This window comes from Lutra lutra, chromosome 8, assembly GCF_902655055.1.
Source record: "Lutra lutra chromosome 8, mLutLut1.2, whole genome shotgun sequence".
Lineage (NCBI taxonomy): Eukaryota > Metazoa > Chordata > Mammalia > Carnivora > Mustelidae > Lutra > Lutra lutra.
The window spans coordinates 117716008-117742752 of NC_062285.1; the positions used below are offsets into that span (position 1 = coordinate 117716008).

The following is a 26745-nucleotide window of genomic DNA, read 5'->3' on the forward strand; positions in this document are numbered from 1 at the left end:
ATGAACTCAGCAGGTCACTCCCCAGTAACAGCTGTTCTCTTTTTAGAATGTCTTTCTGTACCACAGAAGCTGGAAAACTGCAAACTACATGCCCCAGACACCCTTGCTGCACATGGTCTACATGCGAAATAGGTTTCACCAATTGCATACATCAGAGTAAGATTTGAGGTGCTGTTTTAATGCTGCTGGCAAATACAGCTGTGGAGACTTTGGTTTTTCTGCATCAGTGTTTCAATGTCCAGTCACTTGATCTGTCAGTGTCGAGAAGAGGTAGGGACTGTGGAGTGGTGGCTTCCCAACTCGGCTTTGCCGATTGTAGTCAGTTAGGTGGTGGTGTGTAGGGAGCAATTCTCAGATGCCCAGGCCTCTTCCAGGCTTTCTAAGGGTTGTGAATGTCCTCAATTCCTCATGACAAATCCTTTTAGAGTATTTAGCTGGTTGCTGCCACTGAATCCTGACTTAGGGACTTGTAATCACTTTGTTGGTAGAAACTCTGTGATATAAAATGATATAAACGACCCTGCATTTTAGCGGAGGGAAGCAGATGGCAGATAATTCAGTAAAAGTTTTAATAAGATGGTGTTACGTGCTACAGATAAAAACAAAGTTGGTAAAGGGATGGGGAGCGCAGGAGATGAATGTTTCAGTTTTAAATAGGGTGCTTGTGGAAGGCTTCTCTGATAAGGGGACTTTTGAGACCTGACTATTATGTCAGTTGTGTGCAAGGCTGTGGCGGAATTCCTGTGTTAAGATACTTCTTTCCTTAGATAACCCCCTAAGTGATGCTACTATTTTCCATCTCTAGGCCAGTATATTGTTTACCCACAGCAAACATGGCGGAAAAGGCTTCAGTTCGACACTGGGTTTCCTCTCCTCCCATAAAGATGGGTACAGCACTTCCGGTGTTTTGCCCTCAATAAAGATGGCGACAACACTTCCTGTTAAGGGCTTTCGCCTTCAACAAAGATGGTGGTTATGGTACAGGTTACCTAGCAGTCTGGATTCCGGTTGCGGTTTCTTTCTTTCTCTCTTTTTTTTTTTTAAATATACGTGTTTGCAGACGTAAGTAACAGGAAACCAGCAACCCCGTATTCATTTTTTCACGAAGGCCGGCACCGTGTCGTCTGCGGCCTGGGCCCTGCGTGGCTCCCCCCTGGCCCCCCCCCCCGCAACTTGTTCGCCGCATTTCCGAGCCGGGCCGGGGTTGGGGTGGCGGTAGGGATGGCGCGGGGGTGGGGACCGCTACCCCTTCGGTCCACTCTGAAATCATCCCCAACACCCACTTTTTAGATTGTCAGATTGCCCCGAAAATCCCTCATAGTTCTTCCTGTTCGTAACACAACAGGACTTCATCTGGCGAGGCAGGGAATAAAAAGTTCCAAATGGGCGTTGGCGGCCCAACATGTACACCCTACCCCTCACCTACCACTTCCCGGACTTCACCGAGGGCTGCTCAAAGGAGTGGGGTCGGGTCGCTGGCCTATTGTACTTTCTGTGGGTTCCCGGAAGCCCCATCTGCCCCCCACCCCCTTTCTTTACCTTCATAGCCTCCACACAAGCGCCTTCAAACTCGCGCAGTGGTCTTGAAAGCAAGCCTTAAAATCGTGCCTGGCTACTGACCACGACTGGTGTGTGGACATTTTTTTCTTGTAAAGAAAAAAAAAAATCCCCTTTAAATGTCCCATACACATGTAGTCCGGGCAGTGTTGTGAAAGAGATTCGGAATTCTTAGAGGGAAGCGGTAGAGTCTGTGACCATATATAAAGTTTATTGGAGAGGCACACAGAATAAATATTTTTTTCTTGGAGGTGATGGTTATAGGGCTTTTTTCTTAGGGAGGAGAACCTCAAGCTTACTGGTACTTAACCAGTTTCTGGCGCCCACTCTCATGGCTCTGCAGGTTCAGCAAATGCCCACGGTCAAAAGGGCACCTGCATGCATGCTGACCGTTTCTCTGATATTGGGGTGTATCTGATGAAGGCTATGTTAAAATAAAGCCACTGTTTCTTTTTAAGTAGGTTAAAATGAAATGCTGCTCTGTAATTCTCAGATCATAGCTTCTTTTTAAGCAGGGTCTGCGGCCCAGTTTTTTCCAAATCTCTTTATCAAGAGAGGAACGGTGCTAGGAACCATTGTGTGGAAAGCAAAAATAGAAAAGATGGTTCACATTCAGGTGGTTCATTATGTTTGGAAACATTCAAAAATTAATTTGCTTTGGCTTAACAGCTGTGTACTAAACACCATGGCCTGGACTCTGCTGAGGTTCAAAGTGGTACCCGACCCTAAGGATCTTGCATTGCCTGTGGGACGCTGTGTTTAGGGGTTGGTCAGCTCCCCGTAATCTGAGCTCCTATTTTGTCTCTTCCCAGGGAGAAATGGAGGCTAGAGACAAGCAAGTGCTTCGCTCGCTTCGGCTGGAGCTGGGCGCCGAGGTCCTGGTGGAGGGACTGGTTCTTCAGTATCTTTACCAGGAAGGGGTCTTGACAGAAAACCACGTTCAAGAAATCAAAGCTCAAGCCACAGGCCTCCGGAAAACAATGCTGCTGCTGGATATCCTACCTTCCAGAGGTCCTAAAGCATTTGATGTGTTCCTAGATTCCCTGCAGGAATTTCCCTGGGTTAGGGAGAAGCTGGAGAAGGCAAGGGAAGAAGCTGTAACTGAGCTGCCTGCAGGTAGGCCTCAAAAAGATCACTGCAAACCAGCTGCAAAATTGTTGAAACTGTGTCCTTTGGATGTGAAGTTGGGGTTTTAGGCTGAGAGTCGGGAAGAGTTTGGACTGAAGGCCCGCGGCGTTGGAGGTACAGGATGAGGAGGTGGAATTAGGAAGTGCAGGGAGGGAAGAATGAGCCATGATCCCGAGGGTGAGGCGGGAGGTCAGGGAATACACTTAGAAATGCTTCCAGGGAAAGTTGGCAAGTCACTGGGGAGGCATGTTCTCATCTGAGAGCCAGGTCATATCTCAGCCCTTGGCATTGGGCGCCATTTGGAAAGTGCAGATGGGAAAGCAGGCATTAGGCTTACTGGTAACCGATTTGTGGGGTGCCAGAGAGGCCGGCCGGAGAAGGTCAGCTTCATGAAGGAGGAGACAGCCTCTAGGAAGGCGTGCCTTGCACCTGTTCCCTAGGCTACCCTGCTCGGCCAAAGGGGATTATTTAGAAAGCTGGTTAATAAGTTTTTAAAGGTTATTGATTTCAAGTCGGTCTTTTTAATTTGGCTTTGTTCAGACACCCAGAGCATTCAATGTTATAGGACTAGTAGTTTGGGGAGGGTCGCATTTTTACTTTAAAGAATGTTGGATGGGGCGCCTGGGTGGCTCAGTGGGTTAAGCCTCTGCCTGTAGCTCAGGTCATGATCCCAGGGTTCTGGGATCGAGCCCCGTATCGGGCTCTCTGCTCGGCAGGGAGCCTGCTTCCTCCTCTCTCTCTGCCTACTTGTGATCTCTCTCTGTCAAATAAATAAATAAAATCTTAAAAACAACAACAACAACAACAAACTTAACATTTAAAAAAAAAAAAAAAGAATGTTGGAAGCTATGGAGAAGAGAAACAGTCCCGGTGCAATGAGCCTGGCTTGTCACAGGATGGAGACGTAATGTGAAACATTTTCCCTCTTAACAACTCCATGACTTTTACTGTCTTACAAAGTTGGAGGAGCAGAGAACTGAGTTGGTAAAATAATTAATTAATTAAAAATAAAGAAATAAATAAAAGAAGGAAACATCTATAAGTAAAATAAAATTTAAAAAGACATAAAATAAAAAATAAAAAAATTGCGAGTTGACTTGCAAATTTGGAACAGTTAGGAAATGAATACGCTCTGGAGTGTCTGAAAGCAGTGATAGTTAGAACTCCTCTGGGACAGTGGTTCTCAGACTTCGTTGTCGCAGTTGTAAAAATACCAGCATAACCGGTTAGAAAACAAATGCCAGTAATAAAAGACCAGTTTTATTATTTTTGCCCCATGGAACCTCATTTTTGTTTTCATTTTGTTTTTGTTTTTTTTTTTTATGGACCTTATATTTTGAATGATTTTTCAGACCCCAAGTGCTAACTAATCATGATGAATCCTTTTGTTTTTATTAACGACAGATGTCTGGATATCTTCTCTGCACGAGGTAACCCCTTAACTTAGGAAAGCTTGGTTAAATCGCAGGGAAAAAACAAACACATTTTCATTTCCTAGCATGGCCGAATTACAGGTAAATGTGTTTTAGGCTTTTTGAAATATTGAAAATAGCTGTCCTTTCAGGGCCCCAGGAATTCTCAAGTTCGAGTGTCCTTCCAAAATTAAGTACTTCAGGTGTGTGAACAAATCCAAACTAAAGGAGCTAAGACATTTCTACCACTTCCCTGAAAGCGGAATAGATAAGGTAGAACTGGGGACAGGTTAAGAGAAGTATTAGGGTACCCAGTGTCTTTTCCTGGTATTTGACTTCGAGATTCCTCTTGGCACCAGACAGTTGGAAAAAAAACAAAAGGAGTGAATCAAAACACCGTTACTACCAAAATATTTCATTTAATTTTACAGTCATTTTGGGTGATGTAACTAGTCCTGTTGTACGTTGTTCATAGAGGTATGACCCCCCATTTTTGCTTTTTCAGATTTATTCAGAGAATGAGAAAAAAATTACGATTTTTTTAACCAAACAGTGAAAGTTACACAGAAGTTGAGGGAAAACTAGTTGTTTTTTAAAGTAAACAAAATGAAACAATGAAACATGAGAAAAAATAGTGTGTGTCTGTGTGAAAAATATTGATTTGTTAGCTCTGTGGAAGTGTTCAAAGGGAAGGATAGGTTGGTTACCGTACAGATTTTAAGTACTCTTGTTTTACTTTTTGTCGGAGTAACGCGGCTATTGAAAAATGTTTTGAAAAGAGAGTTTGATTTACGTATGTTTTCTATATACCTTTTGCAGTGATAATAACATGAACTTACTTTTAAAATAAGTTTTGTTGGGGCGCCTGGATGGCTCAGTGGGTTAAAGTCTCTGCCTTCGGCTCAGGTCATGATCCCAGGATCGAGCCCCACATCAGGCTCTCTGCTCGGCGGGAAGCCTGTTTCCACACCTCTCTCTTTCCGCCTGCCTCTCTGCCTGTCAGATAAATAAATAAAAATCTTAAAAAAAATTAAATATGCTAAGTAAAAATGTACTTAAAATATTAAAAAAATAAAATAAGTTTTGTTAATTATTGAGTATTTTCAGTAAGATTATAAAATACAAGTAAGGTATGGGGAATAATGGTGCAGGGAACACCTGTCTCCCCATCACTAAGTTTTTTAAAAAAATATTTTATCTATTTATTTGTCAGAGAGAGAGCACAAGCAGGAGAGTGGAAGGCAGAGGGAGAAGCAGACTCTCGGCCAAGCAGGGAGCTTAATGTGGGACTCCATCCCAGGACCCTGGGATGATGACCTGAGCCAAAGGCAGACACTTAACTGGCTGAGCCACCCAGGCACCCCCCCCATCACTAAGTTTTTTAAAAAAAAATTACCATTGCCTTTGAGGACCCTGGGTGTTCCTCCCCAGGCCTACCTTAGCCCCAACCCCTACTTATTGGTAATTCCTGAATTTGAAGTTTATCATTCCCTTCTTCACTTTGTAGTTTTCTCCCTCATAAAAATCACTTTTAAAACCCACTTATGGAAAATCCGCAATACCTTAAGTTTTAGGAAGATATATAAAGATATAAATTTAAAAAATTATAATGTGTGTGAGAGACTAAGCGATGGAGGAAATGATAGATTTAATTTAATTAATTAATTTTTTGGGAAATGATACATTTTAAAGGAGTTCTTAGTTAACATCCTTCTCTTATTTGGGACCTTAAACTTTCAGTGTTTATTTAAGTTGATGGTGATATTTTAATTCTAAAATTCACTGAGACATAATTAATTGAAAACCTAAGGTTTTTTTTTTTTTGTTTTTGTTTTGTCTTTTTGTTTTTAATGCTGGAAAGAGTTTCAGAGTTGAGATGCCTTCAGTTTAATATTCCGGTACGAAATGCAGATGGATGCATCGGTCTATTTCCCAGGACTCTGTGCTTCTCTAGTGTTTTAAGAGTAATTTAAATAAGCTTTTAAAAAGTCCATTTAAATTTTTGTAAAGGCATTTTTGAATTTTGAGGAACTAAACTGTAGGAAGATATGGTGCTTATATATTATGTGTATATATTAACCTTGTCTGATCTTTTACTCGTTTTGATTATCATTATTTATTAATTTATGTAGGTTTCATGGTCCCTTCTTGGGAGGTCTGAGAACCAATGGGCAGGAATGGCTTTCTCTTTGGCCAAAAGGCTGAAACTTCTCCAAGAATGAACTGATTTAATTTTATTAAGAAGTGGTCTTGTTTTGGGCCTCTCAGAGAATCGTGGTTTCCTCTTTGCTTATTTAATTTCTGCGTTTCACTTGTAAATTTTGAGTTGTCTCAATAGGCCCTATTTGGTGACAGATTCTAGTTAGTTGCTTTTTATTAGAGAAGAATCCACTTGAATCTTAATCCTCTCTGGTCTCTTAAACCCTACCCCCAGGAAATCCCAAAACATAAAAAAACACCTTATACCTTTGTTTCTTTCAGAGTCTACCTAACTGATGGGCCTTCCTATTTATGTTAAAAAAAAAAAGTCTAAGATGTTAATGGATAATTGATTTTGTGTTTTTCTCACTCTCTAAAATATAAGAGGACTCTTACATTTTAGAAGAGAAATTCTGGCAATAATATTACTTAAGCCAGCTTGGCACTGTGGAAGGGACACTTCATAATGTGTGGCTTTCTGGCCAAGGTCACATAGTAGACAGTAGATCAGCTGGCAGTCCTCTCTGGGCTCCTGTTCTGTCTCTCAGGAGATGAGAACAGCACTGGGTCTGCGTGTAGGCAGCAGGTGCCCACCTGCCTGGGTTTCTGCTGCTTATGGGCCCTGTCTGCTGGCAGGCTCTCCCTAGTGCCTGAGCTAATCTGGATCTGGAAAAGAGGTTTATGGGAGCCCAAGTCTCACCAGCTGGTGGGACTTAGCCTAAGTTCTGGTAGGAGTGATTCCTGGGCCCCAGGACTCCCTGTTCCACTGTGTTGGCCCTGTTTGTGGGACCAGGTCTCTGCTGTGATTCTCACTTACCAGTCAGCCTGGCGACTTTGCCTTTAACTCCAGTCTTAGGTTAGGCTTGGGAGATTTTTCCTCCTCCCTCCTCTGTAGGCTAGAGTCTGGCTTTATGTCCTCTTAGCCACTGGCAAGGATGAAGGACAGATGTCTGGGAACGCAGCTTGGTGCCTCATATGTTAGCATCAGATGCCTCAACACTCTAGCCTCCCGAGGCTCTTTGCTCCAGCTTTGCCTGAGCTTAAGCTGGTCCTTACCATGGACCTTGTGCCCTGACACTGGCTGCCCTCCATGGCTCAGGATGCAGGCCTGGTCTGCTTCCCCTCTATCCAAGGGCTCCGGGGCTCAGGCTGTTCCTTTTGGAGCTGGCCTTGTGTAACCATGCAGATGCGTATCAGCTACTATCTCAGGATCTCTTCTGGTTCTCAGATGTATACTTGGATGCATCTGAAGTTACTGAGCAATAATGGCAACAATCTTGGGGATTGTAATAGGTTTACTGGAGAGATTTCTAGCCTGGGATTCTCCAGTCATACCATGAATTGGCCCTACTCTGCATGTAATAAGTTGGGTGTTGATCTCCCCTTATCCAGCTTGTGGTCTCTCCAGGCGCTTCCACTGTGGCTGGGTAGAGTTCACTTTGTGGTATCCTGTGTGCTCAAGAGGGAGTGGTGGGTCAGCGTCCATGGTGAGACCCTTCCCTGTGGTAAGGGCAGGGGCTGCAGAGAGCCCCAGTGTGATTTCTCATACACTGCCTGGGGAGCAGCTTGATAATGGGCACTAGGTGAGAAGGACCTGTGAAAGCCCTCCAGATCAATCGAAGGGATTCATTTTTTCATTGAAGAAATATTGAGTATTGGCATCAGGTGCTAGGATGTCAGGGGAGACAAAGCCCCTGTCTTCTAGAGTTTACCGAATGCTGTAGTCTGATGGGGACAGACAACAAGCAAACGAGTGAAAGTTAGCGCTGATGGTGAGGAAGGCCTTCGCACGTCGTGCAGGGTGGTCAGAGAAAGCCTCTCTGCCTGGGGATGCAGAGCACAGACCCGAGCTCTGCAACAGAGAGGATGCTTGGAGGAGGAGCGTTTCAGAGAAAGGGGACCGCAGAGGCCCAGGAGCTCCAGCCGGAGCCCTCCGTGACAGTGTGGCTAGAGCCCAGTGTGGAGAACCTTCCTCACAGAGAGTGGAGTCACACTGCACGTCAGCCAAGGCCCAGGCTCGACCGCTTGTTGCTGCGCTTCCCAAAATGTGAGATGTGTGCACGGCCATGATTCTGGGTGGTTCTTAAAATGATTTCAGATGAAATGCAGCTACGGGAGTGAATCATGTAGTGAGAGAGTCATTTCCTGTTTCTTTCTGTTTCAATCGTGATGACCTCCAGGTGAAAGCTTCCCTTTGCTGTAGCATCTTTCTTGACGCTGGCAGTTCCTTGATACTGGAAAAGTTCCTTATGCGTAAAGCCTTCTGTGGACAACAGTATTTAGCTGGAGTTGAGTTGTGTTGCCTTCTTTCCCTTGCATTAGTCTAATGGTTTCCTTCCTTTTATGGCAAGTAAAACTGTTTTCATTTATGAAGCTACTTTTAAAAATACATTGCTTTTATTTGGGTAAAAATGAGTCACATAAAAAAATACTATGAAAACAGTGGTATGAAGATGTGGCAAAAATTGTAAAGATGCTTTTTATGCATTTTCTCATTTAAAAAGACAGGAGTTTGGGGCAGGAGCCCCTGGTTGCATAGTTGGGGGAGGAAGGCTCCAGCTCTAGTTCAGATAGAAAAGGGTGCCAAATTCAAGGTCCTTTATTGTTTTGCTTCTTCAGATTATGCACAGTGGCTGGGAATTGGTTAAATTTAATAGTAGAATTGCCAGAATGATTTAATTTTACGTTTCTAAATTATAAACATGTTCAGAGTCAGCAAGACAGAGACATATTCTGGTATTCCAGAATTTTAGGCCACGAGGGACTCACAGATCATCTAATTTTTCTCCGAAAAAGCTGAAACCTATGGAGATTAAGTCAACTTGTCCATGATTGCATAGCTAGTTAATGTAATTTAATGCCAAACTAGAATCCAGGCCTCCCAACTCTTGAGTTAGGATTTCTTCTGCTATGCAATCTTGACTTCCCACTGGGTTTGAAATGGAATTATATTACGCTGTAGCATTAATAATTGAAATAAGCTTTAAAAAAATTGTACTAATGCTTTTTTTGTTTGTTTGAAGAGGAAAATTTTCAAGGGCTTTTAGAGGTATACTGGGATAAGATTTTGCTAAAATTTTTTATTTTTATTAATGCTAATTTTAATCATTTAAAAGGAAATTTTGATAGTTTAGTACTGCATTTTATCAGAAGATTCCCGCCTGACCCCTCTGCCCCCACCCGGCTTCTGCAAGGCTGACATAAAGGAAAAGCGGAAGACTTTTTTTATCAAGTATTTATGGGACTGATGAAATAATGCATCTGTTGGCAGCTAATTGTAGCTCTTTCTAGGAATAGCAAACCATGTGACAGGCCTCTCCCCAGCAGGGTTGCTTCCATTTCACTTTAAAAAATGGATTTAATGTTCTTTTCTCTTAGAAATTCTCACTGTGACTTTTTTCCTCCTTGGGTGGATGTACACACCACTTGGCTACATCAATCACCCTACTGACTCTTGTGGTTGATTTCACTTAGTCTTTCTCAGTGCTGGCTTTAAAAAAACTACTGATCCCTTGACTTCGACACAGGCCAGTTCATGCCAAAATCTGTGGAGGTGTGATTCTGGCTGTGGTATTAAGATATACACACAGACATACACACACACACACACACGGGTACACATGCAAGCACAGAGACATGCACGAATACCTCATAAAGTTATTTTAAAGTACAGCCAGGGTTGGGAACCTTGAACTCTGACCAGCTGATCAGGGGCATGGCTCCTTTGTCGCTTGTTGCTCCCCAAGGATGAGCTTCCCAGAGTTGTGTACTTGCTTGAAGAGTTGTTCTTGTTTTCTGGTGAAGAGCAAAAGGTGGTAGGAATGGAGATACAGATGGATTTGTAGTTTTGTTTTGATTCTGTAATCACAAGTGTTTTTAATTCTTTGAATGTTATTGCTCAAGAATGTTCCAGAATCCCAGACCCCACACAGGTGTGACTCTGCTACCAATACTAAAATCCATTAGAGCTCTTTGGGGATTCACAGGCTCGATGTCACAGAACAACATTGACTGGAGCGTTTTGAATTAGCAGATAAATTTGGATTTGAGGGAATTATTTTCATTGCCTCTTTACATTGTTAGGTAATTACAAACATCTGGAATACTTGATGCTCTGTAGGTCAAGTTGTCCAAATGGAGATAAACCTGCCAGTGGAGAATGAGTTGGATGCTAGCCCTCAGATACAAAGTCAGTTGAAGACGGCTGGAGGATGGATGAGAGGAGGAGAGAGACAATGTTGGGAAGACTAAAGATGGCTTAGCCAATAAAATAACTATCACAATATTTATTGGTGGCTTTACTTTGTGCCGGGTACTGGTCTAGGTGAGACAGGTGGTCTTATTACTGTTACTGCATAGAGGAGAAAATGGAGGCACAGAGATGTTCAGTCGCTTGTTCAGGGTCATTCAACCCAGGAAAGCCAAATTTGGAATTTAGGTTTTCAGAGCCTACTAATTCATAGCCTATGAAAACACATTTTCAAGGTGTGCTTTTCTTTCCCTCCTACTTCTGACAACCCGTGGCTGCTCCAGAACCCATCATTTACCAGCCCCCAATTATCTTCCTTCCCCTACTTCAGTCACTCCCAGTTATTCAGCCCAAGAGGCTTCCCTGTCTTTCTCTTTCCTGCCTATTGTCAGATGACTAAGTCCTGGTTGGTATCTGTCTCTCCCCCATCTCTTTTTTAAAATTCTTTTTTGGGGGCCAGGGTCTAATGTGAGGCCATTTGGGATCAAGGAACAGAACCCTTGGGTTGCTTCTATTCCAACTTGCTTCTTGAGAGTAGAAAAAAGACTAAATCTTCTTGGCTGTGATTAGGAGATAGTGCATTGGCTCTCCCGGTGCTGGAATCAGGTTCAACTTTGGCAGCTGTTAAATCTCCCTATCGAAAGCCGAAAGCCATCAGTTCTAATAACCAGCTCTTCCGGTGGCACAACTTCAAGAGTTTAACCGTGCACTTAGCAAGGTAGCTTTCTCTTTTTATGGGTGTAGTTGAAACTTGTAGGCCGTTGTTGTAGCTAGCTGCAGGAATGTTTGCCTTTGCTTAATTTTAATAGGCAGCTGTGTTTATACTTGTTCCTCAGCTTGAACAGTAAGGAGTGTATGTATATGATTCTTTGGAGGACTTTTTCCCCCAGAGGAAAAAAAGGGTACATTGTACTTTTCCACACAGTAAATTTTAATTGAGAAGGAAATGTGACCTCTAAAAGAAGTTTAGTCCTAGGCTTTATTTTTGTTAATGTTATAAAAGAAATCTTAACTCCTTGTAAGAAGTGCCAAGTTGACAATTCCTGGAAGTGTTCACGTTCTATTTATGCTCAGCACCATAGCAGAGAGTGTGGTGACGCCGTTACCAAAATAATACTGCTGAGATGTAGTAAGTGGCAAAGGAGACCTTTGTGGTTTCATAACCTAAATATAAGACTTTTAATGCATCTCTCAGCTCCACCATTTGTGTATAAGGTGTATGGCTGCTGGGTGGTAATGACCACATTGTTACGGAGATCTGCAGTCAGCCGAGCACATCTGCTGGGACCTGCCCTGGGGTTAGAACTGTAGAAGCGTAGAGGTGGAAGGGACCTCAGAGACCCCCCACTGCACAGGTGAGGAAACTCGAAGATGTAAGTCAGCCTAACAGCGAATATATGGGCTCCTTGGTTCAAGCAGTAGACTTCTTGCTAACATAAGCAAAAATAGGAATTCCTCTAACGTATATAGGGCTGTTCACAACCTTGAAGGAATTGCTAAAATGCCTGGGCTCTGTAAGGCAGGAATGAGGCAACTCTGAAGATCTCTGGTCACTGATGACCATCTCCAGCCGAGTTTCTCTGCTGTGCCTCATCTCAGGATTCAGCGTTTGACAGGCCTGGGTTGAGTCATGAGCCCTTTCTTTAGGACACCAGAGTCACCTGTAGTGGGGAGGGGACAGATCTAAAAGGAAGAGGTGAAAGCTGATTAAAGGACGGCCTCTATCATCTTTCACACCCATTCTTTTTATATTGAACAGGTTCCACACTTGTGGACCTGGAAAAAAATGATAGCCCTTTAAAGAAGGAGAATGTTCCACCTCTTAATACAGCAAGGCCCTGGTCAAAGGTCAGACGTGATAGGAAAATTAGAGGAGGGCAGTATTTAGAGCAAGATAGGTATTCTGAAACCTTTCCAAAATCAGAAGATATTGGGGGAAGAAAACAGATTGAGGATGTTGAAGTCAAGAGATGGTTAGAAAGAGAATTTAGATTGGGTTCTGGCCTTAGAGCTTTACATCCATAAACTCGCTTTATCCTCATAGACCTTTGAGGTCAGTACTGTTACCATCATTTGCATTTTACAAATGAAGGTATTAGACAAATTGCCCAAGGTCACATAACTTGGTAGTAGCAGAGCTGAGATTTGAACACCGACAGTCTGGTTGTCCAGTCTACGCTATATTAATTGTGAGGCTCTTCTGGGTCCCTAATACCAGTTCTTGGTTCTGGTCAGTGTCATATGTCTCAGAGCACCTGACCTGGATTCCCTACAGCTTCTTTATTTGCTTGACCCTTTGTTTCCTTGGGTCTCACATGTGGCCAATGTTTTCATTGCGTTTTTAAAAACAGTTTGCCAAATGGAGGTTAAAAAAACACTGAAGAAGATAAAAAAATATTTTCTAAGAAATGTGATTAGACAAAGTACAGATTCTGAATGAGATTGACTTGGCAGTTTTTCTTTGCCGAGTCTTTTATCTCTTCCCTTTCGATTTCTTTTTATTATGAACCAGCCCTTTGATGGTGCTGTGGGCAATTGTCCTTTTTTGGGCCCCTCATATTTGATCCCTTCTATTCCTTCAAGGGCCAGTCAGGATCCATTCAGGAGACAAAAACCACACAGTAATGTGAACAAGGAAATCTTAATATAAAGAACCATTAACTAGTAAAAGGTTTATTATGGCTAACTACTGAAGAAGTGAAGAGGTCTGCTTTTTCTTGGGCTAGAGGAGAGTACCAGGGTGAAGGCACTAAGAGCTTGCACGAGGTTCCCCCCAAGACCGAATTTCAGTCCACTTTGGAGATGAAGAGACTGCTGGTGGCCAGTGAAGTTGCCAGAGGGTCCAGGCTGGAGCTGGTCAGCCCACTAGGTGGAGAATCTTGGTAGATTATGTGAGTGGACCAGAGTTGTTCCTGAGCAGTCTGCCGAATGGCAGGAAATTCCTTGGAGTAAGCACGTTTGGGTTTCCCAAATGCTACTGGCAGTACACTTTAGAGGGGACAAAGCCAAACCCAGCGAAAAGCCCCTTCCTCTGCTGTGGCCTTTCAGTGTCCTTCAGTGCCCTCTTTTGATGAAAATGAACACTGCACCATCTGGCAAAGGAGAAATGTTCACAGGGTCCAGCCCCAGTGTCACAAAGCAGGGCAAAGAGGGTGAATGTAGAGCTCAGAAGTAATACATCACTAATTGGTACACCTCATCTGTAAAAGGATGGTAGTATCTAATTCCCAAAGTAGTTCTGAGAACCTGATCTGTTCATTCATTTATTTAGCCAACATTTATTGACTCTCTACCATTGCTGGCTCTTCTGCCAAAGCTGTGAGATTATGGTTGTCATTGTCTATTTTTGTTTGTTTGTCTGTTTATCTGTCTCTGAAAATAGACTGTGAGCATCTCTAAGGCAAAGACTTTTTCCCTCTGTACCCGAAGCAGCTAGCTAGCATAGTGCTAGCTACCCATCAGTCCCCACATGCTTACAGAGTGAACGAAGGCGGGACTACAAAGATGAACCTAAAGATGGAATCATACCCTCAAGGAACTTAAGTTCCTTGAGGGAAAGGTAGAGGCAAACAAAATAGGATATTCTAGTTATCTGTTGCTGTGTCACAAGCTACTACAAAACTTAGTGGCTTAAAATAACATTTATTTTTACATGAACGTACAATTTGGGCAGGGCTCAGAAGGGGGCGGCTCATTTCTGCTCCACCTGGTGTTGGTCACAGCGGCTTAACTAGGGCTGGAGGGGCCACCTCCCAGATGTGTCACTCATATTTCTGGTAAATTGATGCTGCTTGTTGGTTCCTCTCCATGTAGGCCTTTCTGCAGGTGGCTGGGGTTTCCTTACAGTGTGGTGGTTGAGTTTCAAGATGCAGGAAGTAGAAGCTGTCAGTTCTTATGGCCTGGGCCCGGACACTGGCATAGTGTTAACTCTCACTGTATTCTTTGGTTAAGGTATCCCAGAGCCCAGATTCCAAGAGATGAATTAGAGACCTCACATTTTCTTGGGAAGTAGGTCAAATTATCTTGGGCCTTGTGGCACTTATCAGATGTAGTGACTTTAAGTACATATATTTGTTATCATAAATGGAAAGTTAGCTGCCGTACATGAAAGTGACTTGTAAATTAATAACAAATGTTCTTACTAGTTTAACAAAACATAGGTTTTAAAAAGTGAAAACAGCTCTTTTCCCCCCAAATATAAAAGCAGCACATATTTGTTGTTTAGAAAGGAAAGGCTCTAGAAAGATACCAAGAAAATGGAAGTCACCCATAATCTTATTGTTCAGAGATAACACAGTTCATAACAAATGAGGAGTGAAACGCAGTATTTGGGTTTTTACCCTAGGACGTTGTTTTAGAAGCTCTCTCTTTTCTGAACTCCGATCGTTTCCAGAAAGTTGTTACTTACTTGATACCAACTCTTAAATCTGGAATTTCTCATGTGATGCTAAATAAACAATAAAATTCAGAAGATTGTGTTTAAAAAAGATATATGTATGTAGTATATATATGCACAGACATACACACATACACATTTTCCTTTGAGAGTAAACTTCCTGAATCAACTTGAAGTAGTCTTTTCAAATTATTAAGGCTAGCCCCTAGTTGTTTCATTTCAGTTAGCAGGGGTGGGGGTGTGGTGGACTGGACTTAAATGACCTTCTCCAGTTACGCTTAAGGAACTAAGAGGAATATTTTTCACTCTGTTGTTTAAAGTATTTTTCTGTTTATCTTTCTATTAGTATTCTATTTCAAAGTGTTTCACTAGGCTATTACATAACCTGATTTTTTTCTTAACCTGATTTTTTTCTAAGTCTCCTGTTTGTATGCTTTTAAATATTATGTTTCTAAATCTTTTCTTTGTTTTCCCCAAGCCGTTCCACTATAGGTGATTAAGCCTTTGCCTGTGGCATTTTAAGATCTATTTATATCCCTCAAATTGACTAGATTTGTAAATATGTGAGTGTTCTGGATAGTAGATTAGATTTTTTTCCTCCTTGCACTCGGGAAAGACATTCCTAATGACTTTTTTCACTAAATCATGGAGTGTATTTCAAAGAAACTGTTAAAACCTTTGGTGGATAATCATATCTCATCCCTCTCCTTATTACCAGAGTAAAGACCATAAACCGTTGTAGGAGGGGCTGTGTAAGTCAGAGGAAAAGAGCAGACACGAGAAACTCCCAAACATTGCTTCCTGCGTTATTTCAGGAAGCATTTATTGAATTTCCACTGTTTGCTGTGAGTTAGATACAGAAATAAATAAAGTTTAATACCGGCCCTCAAGTTGCTCCAGATAAATGAGATGATACATGTAAAGTGCTTAGAATGGAGCCTGGCATCTATTAAACATTCAGTGACTGTGAGTTGTCATTATTATCATTAGAGGTAACCGAAGGGTTGTGACAAAGAGGTATGTGCTAGGGACAGGGCAGCTCCACACAGCTTGCAGTAAGATGGAATTGGGGAAGGCTTTAGAGAACATGTGTACAGTACCTTCTGTTTGAGTTTTAAAGGGGAAGTAGGAGTTCACAAGGAAGGCAGAGGGGAAGGGCATCCTAGGCAGAGGCAACAAAGTGCCAAGGCATGGAGGTGATGGCTGTATGTTGTGGGCACCTAGTGCCTAGGGGCAGGGTGGGGTGGTGGCAGCCAAGTCTGGGGGCACAGGCCCAGGACTGCTCAGCAGGGGCCTTGAGTGCAGTGTAAAAGTCCAATCTATGATAGAGCACAACTGATGACATTTGAGAAAGGGATCAACATGAACAGACTTGCATTTAGAATGCCTACTCCAAAGGAATATGGATGGGAAGCGGGCTGAAATAGGGGCAGGGAGCCCAGTTAGGAAGCTGTTGGAACAATCTAGATGAAAAATTGTGAGGACTAGACGCTGGCATTGAGGATAGAGAAGAGGGGAATGGGTTTAGAGAGATTTAGGAGGAAGGATTATTAAATGTGTTCTGCCTAGGGGGGATATGGTCCCCACAGGGCAAAAACTGGTTGGGGGGATGGTGTGAAAAAAAACTCAGATATTAAGATTCAAAAGGGCCACAGTACATAAACACATAAGCAGTTATCCATGCTATTAAAATTTCATGGGAGGGATGCAATTAGGGAAAACCTGTCTGAAAAGTTGTAAGGAGATAATGATGACACGAAGGTTGAGAAGCACGGGCTTAGAAAGACTCGTTGCCTGATTGAGCTGTGGCCGAGGGAGAAGAATTCTAACATGATACCTAGATTTCTGGTTTGGACAGCAATTCATAGGCACCAAAAATGGGTACCCAGTGTGTATGGCTGGCGTACGTGTTACACTTCTTGAATGTAAGCCAATAGTGAGTCATATTCTTTGAGTACTTTTGGTGAGCTCGCCCCTTTAAGTGCTTTACTTTTACCAACAGTGAGAGGTAGGGGCTGTTATCATTCCCACTTGCCGTATGAGGAAACTGAGACCCGGCCCAGAGCCGCAAGCAGTTCACTCTGTGAAAGTGCTGGGTGAGTGTGTGGAGGTACTGGGTCTCAGCTCAGGACGGAGTCCGGCTTCTACCTTTTCCTGCCGTGTGATATTCGGGTAGATTATTTTGGTTAGTTTTTCTCTAAATTTTAATTTCTTCACGTGTGAAATAGCTGCCTCTGCTCTTCTCTAAGAGGAGTTTTTGAGGTTAAATGAGAGGCTTTACGGCCGAATCTCTGAAACATACAGCGCCGTGTGAATGTGGGTGGTATTTTTCACGTAGTCAATAAATGCCAGTTTTCCAATTAAGTGTCCTGCTCTTGGTTTTGGCTCGGGCCATGCTCTCAGGGTCCTGAGATGGAGCCCCTGGACAGGTTGTGCTTTCAGCAGGGAGTCTGCTTCTCTCCCTCTCCCTCCCCTCCCCCCATCCCACACTTTCTCTAAAAAAATAGTAAAAATAAATAAATGCCATTTATTTATACCCTCGCTTCTGTCCTTCTCAGTCTGTGTTCCAGCAGCTCCCAGAAGACTGGGAGAGGAGAATGAGAGTGCCCCCCAATCATTGCTGCCACTGCCTCTGTGTCTTCTACCCCCCCCCCCCCCCCCCCCCCCCCCCCCCCCCCCCGCCCTTACCAATCCCAGAAGATGACTCAGGCAGCTTTTATTTCCTTGGGTTTTCATGCATGTCCTCCCATCAGAACACAGTGATTCACTTCTCAAGCTGTGGTCATGTGACTGCTGCTCCTTGCAGCTGTTTTCCCAGAGGCCACCAGCGACCTTTGGTTAAGTCCAGTGGCATTTTTCGGGTTGCCACTTGCTGTCGGGGGCGGGGCAGGGGGCTACTCCCTTCCATTCTTGATGTTGCCCCCTGCCGTGGTCCTGTTTTTCCTCCAGCCTCTCCAACTCCTGTTTCTCAGCTTCTTGCCCTACTTGCCTCTTCATGCTTGCCTTCTCCGGAGTTCCGTTAAATTCTTCTTTTCTTCTCACTGGCACTGTTCTCCTAGGGCAGAGCCCATCTGCGCCCTTGCTGGATGACCTCAGTGTGAACGGCTTCTGGATGGCTCTCTCTGGCCCCGAGAGATAGCTGTGTTTCAGTCCTCTGCCTTAACTAACGTGGCCACAAGAAAACCACATGTTGCTCACAGCAAACACCCTCTTCCTTGAGGATATTTATTTTGTCCAGTTTGAAAATACAGTCCCAGTCAAATAATCCAAAGAAAGTGGTGGGTTTTTTGTTTGTTTGATTTGGTTTTTGGAAGCATTTAGCCCAGATATCACCTCACGTCTTTCTTGAAACACCCCTTTCATGGCTGGCTGAGAAAACCCTCTTCTGTGTTTCCAAAGCCCCAGAGGAATATTTCTCTTCTGGCACATCCATACTATGGTAGACTTTTGTCCTCAAGTAGACTGTGAGTTCCCTGAAGGCAAGAACTTAGCTTTTCATCCTGTGGACTCAGAACCGAGCACATTGCCAAACGCCTCCTGGTGCCAATACGTGTCAGTTGAGTGGATGACTCTGGGGTGGCCTTATTTGCTCCCCTCCTCTTAATGTCCAAGCATCATAACTGTTTCTGTTCGTCAGCTCGGGTTGTCGTAATAGAGTGTGCAGACTGGGTGGCTTGAACAACCAAAATTGATTTTCTCATCGTCCCAGAGTCTGGAAATCTGACATAAGTTTTCAGCAGGTTTGGTTTCTCCTGAGGCCCCACTGGCTTGCAGATGGTGGCCCTCACCCTGCCTCTTTACGTGGTCTTCCCCCGTGTGTGCGTGCATCCCCGTGTTTCTCCGAGTCCTCTGATAGTCTCTTCTTACAAGGGTACCAGCCATACTGGATTAGGGCCAGCCTAATAGTGGCCTCATTTTAACTTAATTACTTCTTTAAAGACTCCAAGTAGAATCACATACCAAGGTACTGGGGACTTCACCATAGGATTTCTGGGGAGGCACAGTTCAGCCTGTAACACTCTTACACTATTATCGCCTTTTTTTTTTGGACTTTATGTGTCAGCTTTCCTGGCTAGTCAGTGGAGAATAACTCTTTGGTTCTTGATCTTCCCTGAAAGTGATTCTTTGGTATTTCTTAGAGGTTGCTACTTAATGTGTGCTGGGTGCCAGGCTCTACCCATTCACTTCACCAAACTTGAAACAGAGTGCAATTTTTAACCTGCCTGGTTAGCAAACCACTTTTTCAGCATTATGATTAACTGTTGTAATAATGACGTCTCATGGGGCACCTGGGTGGCTCAGTGGGTTAAAGCCTCTGCCTTGGGCTCAAGTCACGATCTCGGGGTCCTGAGATGGAGCCCCGCATTGGGCTCTCTGCTCGGCAGGGAGCCTGCTTCCCTTCCTGCCTCTCTGCCTCATTGTGATCTCTCTCTGTCAAATAAATAAATAAAATCTTTAAAAAAAAAAAGAGGTCTCATGTGGGAGGGTGGTCTTCTCGTTGGTGAAAACTCTGCTCATGGACATACGGGTTCGCTATAGGAGTGGGTACAGCGGTCAGAACCTGTGAGCTCAGCTCTGCTCAGGGCCGCATCATTTTAAAGATGAGAGAAATTCTAAGACTGAAGATTTAAGGTTTTCACCATGGGCCCCTCTGAACTCATATTCCTAGGAACACTGCATAAAATAAAAGCAAAATGAAAATCACTCTTTCTAACAGGCACATAACCCAACAGACTAGGAACAACAGAATTGCTCAGGCCCACTGAGACAAGAATTTTGTACACACAGTAGCCTTGGTTCTTAAATTCTGGGCTCCTGCTTTAATCAGCCTTTTTCTGATGTTCAGCTTTCTTACAGTTTAATGCACAGCCCCTCCCCTGGGCTATTGGCTAGCTGACTTCGCTTTTGCCTCTTCATTTCCCACAGATGCCCTAGAAACTTGGCCTCCTGCTTCTTTTTTACACCCCTCCCCACACCGCTCAGGCTTTCACCACTTTTGCTTGGGTTTCTTTTGCCTTAGGCTGCAGTTTTCTTGATTTCTCCCGGGTGTCCTTTCTTCCTCCTGGATTCGTCTTTTCCTTTCCTCTTTGCTTCCCCAACAGTCTTCTTCTTTTAGAGACAAGCTGAAGTTTCCAAGCTGATTTTGGCCTTTCTCTGTCACCTTGCCTTTGGTATAAAGCCGGGGGTTGGCCTACTATGGCCAAGTCCCTGTGGTCATATCGGTTTTTGTGTGGCCCATAAGTCGAGGATTTACGTGTTGATAGGGTTGGGACAAAAACAAGGGCACAGAAAGAGTATTTCTTAACATGTGAAAATTATGAAATTCAAATTTTTGTGTCGATAAATAAAGTTTTATTGGAACACAGCCAGGCTTAGTTGTTTATGTGTTGTCTGTGTCTGCTTTCACGCTAAACTGGCAGAGTTCGGTAGTTGCAATAGAGACTCACAAAGTCCAAAAACTACTGTTGGGGCCTTTACGAAGAAGGTCAGCCCCACACTTCGTATAAAGAGTTAGAAAGGCTGGAAAATAGCTTTGCATGACAGGAATCAATTTTGTTTACCTTTCTTTTCTTGGTGCTTACCAGAGTGCTGGATTAAAGCTAATGCTTAGTTCTAAAATTGTTTTGAGAGTCAAAAGTGGAGAGACCTTTCTTCAGGGCAAACTTTCCCTGTGAAAGTATGTTATTATCTCTGCCATTTCTTTTGAATTAAATTTTGCCAAGAAGAGATTTGTCATACCAGGGCCATTGAACCTTTTCTTTCATTTCTAAAATTGTACTAAAGGGAAAAAAAGAATTAGGTAAACCAAACAGATAAAACTCCTTTGTACTCTGCACACTCACACGACGATTTAATTTCAGCTTATCCCATATACTTACTCATGGTTTAGTCTCAAAACGTTTAAGTACTGGGGTGATGAGATAATGTTAGCATTTGAGTACTAATCACAAAGAAGAGTTAGGCAAGGTTTGCCATCATGAGCATTTGGCTTTTGTTCTCATCCATGAGGTATTTTGTGTACTTTGTACAACCCTCTATCTTGTCTTTGTTTTCACCTTCTTTGAAGGAAATCATTTACCATTGAAACTCAAACCTCCAGACTGGTAATGCCAAGTAAGGGTAAGAAATTTCTTCCCATTCCCTGAGATAGCCATTGTGTTACTTCTGTCTGTTATTCAGAAATGTGGCTGGATGAGGTTTCTCAATCCCCTAAGGCATTTGTTAACAATACATTTTGAGTGTTCACAGAGTGCTATGGGCTGGAAAAGGCATCAAAGGGATCACATTAGAAATGGAAGGTAGAGCCCTTGTCTTTCAAGGAGTTTGTAGTCTTTATGGCAAGAGAAGGGTGACATGCATGTGAATTTCTGAACATTTAACAGTGCCTGCAGAGAAATACCAGTGAATGGAGTTTCACGCAAGCCCACCGCACGAAGAAGGGATCTCAGTTGGGGAGGGGGGGTAAAGTAGGGAATGCTTGTTGGGTGACTCTGGGTGGTAAGGAAGGTAGTCATGATCACTAGGGAAGAAGCCAGTCCATACAGACCAGATACTGAGTACTTCCTCCCAGATAGCTTCCCAAGATGCTTTGCTGGAACATTAAACGCTTAATGTTGCAAATGGAATAGTTTTTCCCCCAATAAATCCAGCTTCTCCTCTTGTCTTTAGGAATGTTGTCAGTGTCATTTTGTTTTCTGAATTATGTACCTGCCCTTTTCACAAAGCAGGTCCTTGAATGAGTGGGTTCTGTGAGGGGAAGGACAGCAAACAGATTGTTTGGCTCAAATGAAGAATTGATGTGTTTAGAAAAGGAGAGAGAGAGACAGATAAGAGGGAGGTGAGCTGATGGATGATCGTGATATCTCGGCATTGGTTTGGGCTTGAGAAGGTGGGGGAACAAGCCTTGAATGTGAGGAAAGTGGCCCAGGGAGACAGAACATCTCTCCATCTACCATCTTCTGGGGCTGACTTCAGCTGCCCCATACCTTCCAGATTTCCCCAGATTTTAACTGAGATACAGACATCCATTCTGCTTCTCATTTTAACTTAACATTGGCTTCAGGTGGGTGCTGTTAGGCCTAGTAATGTTAGGCTTTGGGGAGAAACCGAGAATCCCGTGTTCCAGGTGGTATCTGACTATGACTCGGTCTGAAGCACAAGCCCACAGTTTCCCTTGCGAGAGGGAAATAGCTCAGCCTGGTCTTTGATGCTTTTCAGGGTCTTCTTACCTGCAGGCTCCCCAGAGCCTTGTTCACACTGTGCCTCCACCCATAATCTGTATCTTCATCTCTCCCGTCCTTCCTCTACTCCTTACAAAACAAGCAAACAGAAACCCCTTAACTCTTCGCAGGCAAATGCAGTGGACCTTAGAGGTCCTGTGGTGAGCCTGTGGGTGGGGACATAGCCATGGGTGGTTGGGCACTGTTGATAGTTCCTGAGAGAGCAGCGGCCCTGAGTGCAGGGGATCAAACCACCCTCCCTGACGTCCCTGCTTTTCTAGCCCTGGTTTGTTCAGATTCCGTAAGCTCCATTCCAACTCAGTTCACAAGTGGTTTAAATCATTTATGTTATTTTTTTCAATTCACTTGGGAAATGAAAACAGACAGAAAATAGACATTTTCATTATTTTTAGAACAGTGTTTCACACCTACTATAGACTCCCCGAACTGGCCAAATGCAGATTTTGGCTCTAAGGTTGCTGACTAGATGCTGACTGTGTTCTTGAGGGCAGAAATGAACACAAGCACAGAAGCTTCCTTACTACCTTCCAAAGGGGCAAAAGGCAGTTATCTCTTTAGAAAGTAAACAGAAACAAAAATAAAAACTAAAACAGGTGCCATAAAGAAAACAGGGGCCAATCAGGTATTGTGTGTGTGTGTGTGTGTGTGTGTGTGTGTGTGTGTGTGTGTCTTAAGGTCCTTTTAATTTAAAGCTTTGAGTAAAAATTGTGGTATATTTGAGAAAATGAGAAGTCAGTTGATCTAAGCTCAGATATTGGCTATTTCTGGCTGCTTCCCTATCCTTGGACAAGATTTTTTTTTTTAAATAACTTTTTACTTTAAATCATTTAAGACAAGAAGTTGCAGAAGTAGTACACAGAGTTCTGAGGTACCTTTCCCTCAGTTCCCCTCCCCCCCCCAAAGAAAATATCTTCTACTTTGTCAACCAGGACACTCACATTGATACTATTAACTTAAACAGGACCTTACTGGGATAGTTTTAACATGTTTTTGAAGTATGTGTGTGTTCTATGAAATTCTGTCACACATAGGTTCGTGTATGCTTTTGATTTTTAATGTACACTTGAAATTATTTGGAGTTGTGTGGGTACTTTGTAATAGCAGAATAGAAAAACGGGGGACTGTTTAATTTAGAAATCTCAATTTAATACTCTTACTTTAAAACCTTCTGGATTAGGAAGTAGCAGGTCAGGTTCTAATTCCAGCTGCCCCGGCTAGAGGAGAAATGAGGGAGCTAACCCAGGCAGAAATACTGTTTTTCCCATGGTTTCAGGTGAAAACCTACAGATCATCGTTACTTTGATCTTTTGCTGTGCCAACCCCTGTCCGCAGCATCTGTCCCATTAGCTAACCTAAAATAGCCTCAAATCTGTCTACTTACCTCCTTTCCTTGCCAGGGTTATTGCAGTAGCCTCTACACATACTCCCTCTGCAACCTATTGTCCCCACAGCTGCCAGAATGCTCTTTTAAAAATGCAAAGCAGATTATGTTATTCCTCCTTGTAAGCCTTCCTCCAGTGGCTTCCATTGCTCTGAAATGAAGTCAGAACTCCTTATCAGAGCCCACGAGGTCCTTGTGATTGGAAGCTTCTGCTGCTCCAGTCACATGACTCTGACTAGTCTCCCTCCTCACTTTGTGTGCTCTGGCCCTACGGGTCTCCTGGTGGCCAGGTTAATTCCCGTTGAGGCCTATGTTCCAGCTGTCCCCGTGTCTGGTATGCCCTCCTCCTAGTTGTGCTGTAATGATTAGCTCCTTCTGGTAACTTAGGTGCCAGGCCTCTTCAGCAAGGCCTACCTAGTCTGTGCAAATTAGACCCCTCCCAAGTCATTTTCTGGTGTATCAGTGTTGTATCTGCTGTCTCTCCTTGTCGCTTATAACACTCTCTGAGGCTGGCCCCTGCGCTTGACTGGGTTTGTTTTTACTTGACCAGTAAGTTACCCATCCTTAGACTGTAAGCTGGTTGAGAAATGGTAACTGGCTGCTTCAGCCTTTGTCCCTGGTGCCTAGGACAGTGCCTGCCCCACAGGAGGTCTCAGTCATGATTTTTGGAGGAGGTGCACCAGTGGACACATTGATGCAGGTGATCACAGAGGTTCTTGAAACCGAAAAAATGACTTGACTGAATGAAATAATTTGAGGTTTAAGAATCATGAATTTTTTTTCCATTTTGGGGGACTCTGAGGAAAACACCATTAAATTCCTATATACTGTAGATCCTCTTTTATGTACCCATGTTTACTAGCAGGCCTTTTTCTGAGTCAGGGCCACTTGAGGTGGGAAAAGTCAGTCTTCGGTACCCTTGCTGACAGACTCCTTTCTGCCCGAACGTGTCAGGCCATGTTAGTGATTTGAAGAGGTAAAGTTGAAATATATTCATTTCCCCCATCAGAAGACTGCAGAAGACCACTGAACAGGTTTCAACTTTCTTGGTAATACAGAAGGTACAAGATACTTAGAATCATGTGGCTTGACATTTAGCCAAACTTGCTTTCATTATTAACTTAAACACGTTCTTTTTCTTTTGTATTTCATGTGTAAGTAATGGCTCCCGAGGCTGGAAGACACGTAGCTGCTAATGCTCTCACTGAAATGAAAAGGGAATGATTTACGTCCTCTGCTGCATTTCTTAAATTCCTGTTTAACTTTCATTTTATTGATAGAGCCACATAACCAAAATGTCACCGTGTTTACTTTTTTTTTTTTTTTAAGATTTTATTTATTTATTTCACAGACAGAGATCACAAGTAGGCAGGCAGAGAGAGGTGGGGGGAAGTAGGGTCCCTGCGGAGCAGAGAGCCCGATGTGGGGCTCGACCCGAGCCAAAGGCGGGGGCTTAACCCACTGAGCCACCCAGGCGCCCCCACTGTATTTACTTTTGATGGTATTTCCAGCTACTTGTGCCTTTGAAGCAGTTTCAGAAACATAATGTACTTCAGGAATAGAGATGCATGTGTTTTTAGACACGTGTTATGCTGACAATGCTTTGCTACTGCTGAAGGAATGGTTTCTGAGTGAAGGAAATCGTTAAGTATTTTTATCAGAGGTTAATACATTTTATCTAATTAAATTCTGGAGTTCTCTTTTGAAAAATGCATGTACTCATCTAGCTTCTAGTAGTGTAAATGTTGACCTTTGGTTCCTTTTGTGGTGGTTTTATTGTTGTTATTGATAATGCATTGTTTTTTAAGCAAATATGTGCTTATCAATCTGGAAGGTGGCATTTTCTGCTAAAAGCATTATTGCCATTTTCACATTGTTAGGCCTCTACCTTGTAGGGCGTTTTCTTGAGAACTTATTTTCTTTTATTGATTTTTAAAAATGGCACGCCAGTGATCAGTGTGAATTCATACTATGAAAAATGTGAGTGGCGGAATGGGATTAGACATACTACAAGGTCGTCGTTTGTGTGGAAAATTGATGCTCTGAAGCATTTGCTACCACAATTTGTTCTCTCTGTGTTACCCCTCCTCCCCATCCTTGGGGCCACTTAATGGTTCTGTATTTTTTTTGAAGAGCCAAACATGACTTGAGGAAGATAGTGGGGAGGAGGAGGAGGAGGAGGGGATACAATGAACAGGCTCTTTTCCCAGAAGCCTCTTGACTGGCAGCGTCTGAAATGACTATTGTTGGGGAAAAGTGATATTCATACTGAGGGGGTAAAAATGCCTGCCCATTTCGAGGAGCTATTGTTTTCATACTAGAACTTCTTTGTACAAACAAAAGGATGTTCTAAAGGAAAAGGACCGTTTGCAGTTGGGTGTTTTCCATTCTGGTAGTGTCTGAGAATAATTTTCAGAAATTCCTGGTATTACATGCAATCAGTGCTTAGCAGTTGGATCTTTTTATTTTTATGATGGCAGTTTGCATTTAATTTCTGTTTTAAGTCCCACCCACGTTTTTAAGTAATGTAATACAGTTCACCCTTGAACAACACGGGGGTTAGTGACGCCCACCTTGTGCCTGGTCAGAAATCCGAAAATAACTTTTGACTCCCCCAAAGCTTACCTATTGTTGGCCTCCTGTTGACAGGAAGACTTACCAATCACATAAAGAGTCAGTTAACTCATATTTTGTATGTTTTATGTACTATATGCTCTGTACCATATTGTTATAATATGATAAGTTAGAGAAAAGAAAGTGTTATTGAGAAAAATCATAAGGAACTATAAGTCAGGGAACACCGAAAATTGCCATCAACACCCAAAGCTGAAAGTAAGAAATGGAACAGATTCTTCCCTAAGCCCTCAGAGACAGCATGGCACTGTGAACACCCTGATTTTGGACTTCTGGCCTCCAGAACTATGACAGAATACATTTCTGTTGTGTTAAGCAGTCCAGTTTCTAATAATTTGTCACAGTAGCCATATGAAACTAATACAGGGTGGGTAGAGCAGGGATTGGCTAGAAAGAAGCATGAGGGAACTCTGAGGGGTGAAGGAAATGTTCTATATTTTGATAGGGCTTTGGGTTAAAAGAATGTATACATTTGCCACAACTCATCTGCTAGTACACTTGAGATTTGTGCATGTTATTCTATGTAAGGTTTACCTCAAGAACAAAAA

The 26745-nt window shown here is 43.1% G+C and overlaps 1 protein-coding gene across 1 annotated transcript in view; it reads left to right on the forward strand.

Annotated features, from left to right (window-relative positions):
- The first annotated feature begins 926 nt into the window (after positions 1–926).
- Positions 927–26745, forward strand: part of CRADD (CASP2 and RIPK1 domain containing adaptor with death domain) — a 179415-nt gene continuing 153596 nt past the window's right edge. Inside the window, exons 1-2 of the mRNA XM_047742309.1 lie at positions 927–1062; positions 2370–2673. Of these exons, the coding sequence (XP_047598265.1) occupies positions 2376–2673 (298 nt within the window). The 5' untranslated portion in view covers positions 927–1062; positions 2370–2375. The remainder of the gene's footprint in view (positions 1063–2369; positions 2674–26745) is intronic.